This window comes from Pseudomyrmex gracilis, unplaced genomic scaffold (assembly GCF_002006095.1).
Source record: "Pseudomyrmex gracilis isolate BER0280 unplaced genomic scaffold, ASM200609v1 scaffold_1383, whole genome shotgun sequence".
NCBI lineage: Eukaryota > Metazoa > Arthropoda > Insecta > Hymenoptera > Formicidae > Pseudomyrmex > Pseudomyrmex gracilis.
In genome coordinates, this window is record NW_018021967.1 from 4973 (window position 1) to 11985 (window position 7013).

At 42.6% G+C, this 7013-nt stretch overlaps 1 protein-coding gene across 1 annotated transcript; it reads right to left on the minus strand.

The window, feature by feature from the left end:
* Window positions 1–5470: 5470 nt before the first annotated feature.
* On the minus strand, window positions 5471–6772 carry LOC109862111. Its single transcript, XM_020442030.1, has 3 exons — window positions 6602–6772; window positions 5746–5925; window positions 5471–5692 (listed from the first exon to the last, which is right to left on the minus strand). The coding sequence occupies exons 1-3, from the start codon at window positions 6770–6772 to the stop codon at window positions 5471–5473; spliced, it is 573 nt and encodes a 190-aa protein (XP_020297619.1).
* Between the last annotated feature and the right edge of the window lie 241 nt (window positions 6773–7013).

Consider the following 7013-nt stretch of genomic DNA (forward strand, 5'->3'; position numbering starts at 1 on the left):
ATCGGAAGGGCTACTCGCGGTATAACCGTCTTGGGCGGCGTCCGAATAATCGGAAGGGCTACTCGCGGTATAACCGTCTTGGGCGGCGTCCGAATTGTCGGAAGGGCTACTCGCGGTATAACCGTCTTGGGCGGCGTCCGAATAATCGGAAGGGCTACTCGCGGTGTAACCGTCTCGGGTGGCAGCCGAAGTTTTTCTTTTCTTCATTTCCTTCCCTAAACCACATGGTAAACAAGACTCGACATCTCCAGGGGCAGTCGCGAAGCCAATCAATAACAAAAACAATAACATAAATTGTAATTGCAATAAATCGTTTAAGGTACCAGACCAATGTGAAGCACATTTTTTGAACGTTTTTTCGCGAATTTTTTTGGAAAGGAAAATAAAATGCGATTGTTATGAACTTTTGATATGTTTTTATTAGAGTTTGAAATTATACAAAAAAAATTTTTTTATGTAATTTGATCATATTTTCAGTGTGTAATATAGCGCCAAAGTACAGTCCTCAAAAAAAGGCGAAGATGGGGGGGGAAGCACCCAGGGTCCTGTGGACATCAGAAAACTAAAATTCACATTTTTTATTAATCTATAGGCTTGTCGCTTTTACACTTACCAGTAAAATGCATATTTTTTACTTAAAAAACAAAATGGCGCGCTTTCGAAAAAAAAAATTTTTTAATTGCACTTTTTTTTGACGAAATTGTTTTAAAAAAGTTAATTTGTTATTAAGAAATTAAAATTTTTTTTGGTTAGTGTAAAAGTCCGTCATGTTAAGAATATGTAGTCAAATTTTGAGGTCGATCGGTTCAATAGTTTTTTGTCAGCGCCTCCCCCGCGACTCAAAAACGTGGTTTCGAGAAAAACGCGTTTAAAGTCTTATATAAATAGAACGCAGGTATAAAGAATCCAGGCAATAATAGAGAGGGGACGCGCGCTTCTTTTCTTTGTAGAATTAAAACTATTTGGAATTTCGGTCTAAAAATTTGACACAATATTCTTGAGATAATTTACTAATAAAAAATATTAAAATTGAAAAATTGATTTTTTCAACCGATCACATTGGTCTGGTACCTTAAGTGGAACCCCGGCAAAGAATCTCGCGAACGGGCAAAAAGGCCCAGCGCCACCGACGCAACGCAAAATTGCGACGAGCGGCAGCGCTCGCGCAAGACAAAGCGGAGCCGACCAGGCCCACTGACGCCACCTCCCCTCCGACATTAGGAGACGATTCTGGCAGCGACGATAATATAAAAAACCCCGGCGATGTACACATAAATCAATCAAACCCGCACTCACCCTCACCGACACATTCGGAACACACACACACAGACACACATACACACGACGATTCGTGGTATGACGCTCCCTCTTACTCGCCGATAACCCCCGATCCTCCCGCAGAAGATCCCGCGGATTTACAATCCGCGCCGACTCCTCCACCTCCCCCTCGCTCTCCTTCCCCTGAACCATCTACGTCCAGAAACGAACCCGTAGATGATGGATCCTCTGACTCAACCCGCTCAACCACCCCTCCGCTTGATCCTAAATTTCAACATTTTATCCGATTAGCCCCAACCTATAAAAAAGCGAATCCTGAAAGAATCCCCTTCGTCCTTGACCCTCTGACTACAGATCCTTCCGAAATCTTCCGGATAATAACCAGCACCCCCGCCAGAAAACTAGTTCCAGTGAAGTTCCCCTACATAGATGACATTCGATTAGTTCCCGTCCGCCATTTCTACACAATGTTCCCTCCAAGCTCCGCAAAAATCCAAGAAATTATAGAAATTGACCTCGANTAGTTTCCATGCCACGAACCGCCGTCTTAGACATGCTACCGACACAATTACAATTGTAAAACCNCGCCGGAGGCCCCTCACACACATATCGCGTCACGAATACATACACATATATATGTTTTTTCCCTCTCTAGCCTCCGAGCGATGACCCTCCATTTGAATGTAAAATTCGCGACACCACATTCATACACAAATACACATCTCAATTTGTAAGCCTAACACCTAATTAAATGAATAAATTAATATCTATCATAATTTCTCCGTTTAATTAAGCCGACCTCTCATCATTCCACATCCTCGACTGATCGCACGGTCTCGTCCTTAGTCCGTGAAGTTAATTCTCCAGACTAGAAAAGAGACCAACGAGTGAGTGTTCGTAAGACAGTGTAAGATCGGCGTACGCCGTTGACCTGTCGACGAACGTAAGCAAACTCGCTCGACTCCGTCGCAGCGGGATCGTCAGCCTGCTGTGCGGAGATAGAAAGAGAAACGACAGCTCTCTGTTACTCCACCATAGCCCGACCGTATCCGTGGGCCAGGACGTAACACGCTGTTATGCGATTATTTGTAAAACGTAAGGTGTTTCCAAACTTATGGAGGATACTGTAAATAGTGGAATTTTCAAACATCTATAAAAATTGTATGCACATACATCGAACTTGCCTCATAATTTAATAAGTACTTAAAAAAGGTATTTATAAGTACAAAAAGGTATTTAATTAGTTTTTGGAAAGATTTTAAGATGATCTATAAAACTGTGCAATAAAAAGTAAAGACTTTTATTTAACAAATTGAATGTAACCTTCACGTGACCTTCAAGCAATTATGCAAGATCAAACTAATAACACCATCTTATGTTTTCCTCAAAGCCATACAACTTATGTCTGAAATATTTTTTTCTAAAATCACAAATAAAAATGTTATTTGGGGTAGAACATTAAAATAGGACACCCTTATATATACAGGGTGTTTCTTTTAACTCGATCATGTAGATTATCTTTGTTGTTAATAATAATACAAATAAATACTAAAAAAAAGGTATTTGATTTGAAAAGACAAATAGTATATGAAACAATTTTTTCTTGTGGTTATATTTTTTAAGATTTCAAGATTATTGCCATTTTTTAAAATAGGATGGCATATTTTCACTAATGCAGTAATGTAGTTTATAAAAAAACCAAATTCAACTGTCCAAGATTTATTTACTTTGAGATGATTGCAAACATTAAAAAATTATATTTATATAGAAAAAAACTGAAGTACCTAAACGTTTTCAATATTATAGAAAGCGTTCAAAATAATTACCGTTAACTTTCATACATTGTCGAATACGAAACAAATGATTGTCTCGCACTTTAAATAAGTCATTATAAATGCTGGTGTGGTGCGCATGTAGCTCTTGGATCTAGAACGGTTAGTCCATACGCCATTCTGAGACTAGTTTGAATATGCCTAGTGGGAGCAAGCGATAGCCTTCCACCAGACGCATTTGGTAGAAATGGAGTGTATATAAGCAAGAGTTATAACGGAAGGAGCTTGTATAAGAGTACAGTAGGGATGTAAATGTAAGAGATATTAGATGGTGATTTTGGCTTTTGTGATGTAGAGTAGTAAAGCAAACTTGGCACAGAGTCTTTTTGAGAACGCGACATCTGTGACCGTGACTGGCAAACTAAAGTCGCAGTGAAAGAGGTCTATAAGAAGTTTATCGGAGTTTTCTTTATTTATTGGGCAATGAAAAAAGATGTGGTCTAGATTTTGGTTTATGTGTCCACAATTGCATGCGGCAGAATTTACAATATTTTTGTCTGCTAGATGGGAGTTGACTCCTGCGTGGAATGATCTAATCCGTGAGATGAGCGAGATTAAAGTTTTCGGTAACGGTTTCTTGAATCGCTCATACCACGGTTTATCTAAGACAATACCTTTTAGGTCAAAGCAGCATTTACCTTTACATCGAGCCTCCTCAAGAAGAACACTCTTGGATTGTTCAACAGCCGACGCACGAAGTCGTGGAAACAGAGATTTAACTTTACATCTCTTGTCCCGGTCGGGATCTTGCAAACTTAGAGAGGCTTTTGCGTAAAAATCTGCGAGGTTATCATTACCCGGGATACCTTTATGGTCAGGGATCCATACATAAGTTTCACTATAATATTACAAGAGAAGTTGAGGAGAAGTTTCTTTATTTGATAAATTACAAGGAGGTGACGGCCCTGTGGATAGGAAGACTCGAGACATCTTAGCACACTCAGCGAATCGGTAGCGATGATTGACTTGTTGAACCTGAAGTCGGCGAGGTATTCTAGAGCACAAAGAATGCCTTTTGCCTCAGCGTCAAATATGGTGAAGTGGTCGTGTAGACGCGCATAATAGACCAACTCAGGGTAGTAGGCTACAACAGCAAACCCTACCCTGGGAGGAGAGCCATCAGAAGGCGGTTGAAGAGATCCATCTGTAAAAAAACACACAGCTAGCGTTCTCCTTATCTAAAAAGTCAGAAAAGATTGTCGAGGAGATGGAAAATTGCAAAACAAGAGTCCAGATTCAGTATCGACCAAGCAGTGCGTAACTCGGGCTATATACGGAGCGGAGAGAAGTAAACCGGGCCATATACGGAGCGGAAAAAAGTTCTGGAAGGGAGAATGTCTCAACCCGCGACATAAGAGGAGCAAGCTCTAAGGCAATATTGAAGAGATCGAAATTGTTGTCCACACAGATGGGTTCCCACCCATGGGAAATCTAGTTTAAAACAGGGTTTAGAGGATAATTAGTCCTAGCGCTTACCCGACATACATATTTGCTGGGTAGGTACTTACGTCTACATGGCAGCGGATGTTCATTAACCGTGTCCAGAAGAACGTTTGTGGAGGTAGATCGCATGAACCTGCACACAAGGCGGATACACGCGTAGTGGAGGCGGTTAAGAACACACTCCTCTCTAGAACCCAGCGAGGAAACCACCTGACAACCCCAGTCCAGGACAGACCAAACCAGTCCCTTGTACGCCGTAGACATAATACTGGGGTGAGCTGCCCACCTCACACCTGTAATAGCTTTTAACACATTAATGCGAGGAAGCACTCAATTTCTTACCTCGGTTACATGCTTTTTTTTTAAGTGCGTAGTCAAGGTAAATCCCTAGAAAGCGGACCGTCCACTTGATACGTATTTTAACGTCATGTAAAGCTATACGTATTTTATTCTTTCTAATAAGCCATTTAGTATTGCGCAAGGTGTTAAGCGAGAAGAACGTAGCTACCGACTTATCAGGAGAAAGTCTTAGTCCGAGTTCTCCCAAATAAGAGCTCAAATTGTTTAGAGCAATATTAAGTTGTTGAGTGACATAGTTCTCCCAAATAAGAGCTCAAATTGTTTAGAGCAATATTAAGTTGTTGAGTGACATAGTCTATGGACGGGTGTGAACAATAAATGGCAATATGGTCTGCGTACCAGTGATGAAAGATCGAGCTGGCTAGCAACGAGAGCACCGAGGCGGTGGGAGCCACTGGAAATACGCACACAAGCGAGACCACCGTCCGTGTGCATGACGTCACGCCGGCTCGATCTTTCATCACTGCTACGTATATGATAATGTTTACTGGAAGGAGAAGGCATGTCTCAACTGTCGACATATAGATACTGAAAAGAATAGGGCTGAGTACCAAACCCTAGGGCAGTCCTCTGACCGTTGATTGTTGTTGGAGAGGGATTCCTGACGCGTAACCCTTCAAGCGGCGGAACGAAATGACAGATGAGACGAAGCTAACAAATTTACTGAGAAATCCTAAGATGGAAAGCATAGAAAGAAGGGTGAGAGGAACCACGTTATCAAAGGCGCCTTCCACGTCCAGAAAGACGACGCCTGTGACCTGGCGGTTATTGTTCGCCATCTTGAATTTAGAGACAAGTATCGCAAGATTATCTGTACAAGACAAGCCCCTACGGAAGCCAAACTGAAAGCCAACTGGAAAGGTGATATGAGACTGTTGTTTTTAACCCACCATTCCATTCTTCTACACATTATCTTTTCCAGCAACTTTAGGATATTGCTGGCCAAGGAAATGGGACGGTACGCTTCTCTTCTTCCAGGTTTTGGGATAAAAATAACAAAGTACTCTTTCCACTGGTCAGGAAATTGATGTTTGTCAAGCATAGAGTTGAACACTTGAAGAAAGAGCAAATGAAATTCTTGCGGAAAGTAAGAAATTATATTGTTAGAGATGAAGTCTAGGCCGGGAGCCGACTTGACCTTGAGAGACTTAACGACAGAAAAGTACTCATCCCAACACATAGGAGCTTCAAAAAAAGAGTTATCACAAACAAACTGGAGTTGTTGGATATTTGCTAATAGTGTTACGCGGCGGACACCGCGTGTGTGCCGCGGGTATCGCGTGAACGGCGCGCGCTCGGCGCGACTGTCGGTTGCCGGGCGACGATGGTTGTTGAAAGAGAAGAAGGATCGCGGTCGCGAATTCTGTCACGTCGTATTCATGAATCCGATTGGATTCTTTATAATTACCATTGTAATTTAAGCTATAATAAAGTGTTAATTAAGAAGCCGCGTTCTCTCATTTCCGCGGACGGTCACGCAAATCGCGCGGCTCGGTTACGTAGCCGGATCGTGCGCCGCGGGCGCAACAATAGATTTGCGCTATTAGAAACAGCCGGTGGATTGGTGGGGGCTATTTTGTCAAACGCGGTTTTAGAAGATGGTTTAGACCCAGACTTTGGCCTCGAAAACGAGGCGCTTGATAAGATGATTACACCGTCTCCACTCAACCCAGCTGAGCCCGACGTACCGTGGCCATCCCGTTTTGACCCAGCTGAGAACCTAAAAACAGCTCTGTTAGGGAAGAATTCACCGAGAGACGGGTAGGGAACAGAGGACCCAGGGGTACCCGCTCGGTAACGCCGCCCGACCTATCATACAAGAGCAACGCTTCTTTGAAGTTAAGATTGCGTTGCACCATAACCTTATGGATGCCTTTTTGTATGAAGAACGCAGCGCACCCTGGAGCGGAAGCCTGATGGCCAATACTTCCGGTTCTGGCGCGGATCCAATTGATGCATTCCGGTAACTGGTTGGAACAGTCAGACTTGAAGTGACCAACCTTAGCGCACTTCTAGCAGACAGCTCTGTCTTTATTGTTTGATTGCTTGCAGCTGGCTTGTGTATAGCCAAACCGCTGACAGAAGCCACACCGTCTAACC

Excerpts from the sequence above, each read along its gene's own strand:
- LOC109862111 (XM_020442030.1), bottom strand. The coding sequence starts at position 6,772 with ATGGTGCAACGCAATCTTAACTTCAAAGAAGCGTTGCTCTTGTATGAT. Across the intron at positions 5,926-6,601 it reads GTCAAAACGGGATGGCCACG|TGGAAAGAGTACTTTGTTAT; the intron begins GTACGTCGGGCT and ends TTTCCTGACCAG. Across the intron at positions 5,693-5,745 it reads TGGCTTTCAGTTTGGCTTCC|ATGGCGAACAATAACCGCCA; the intron begins GTAGGGGCTTGT and ends TCTAAATTCAAG.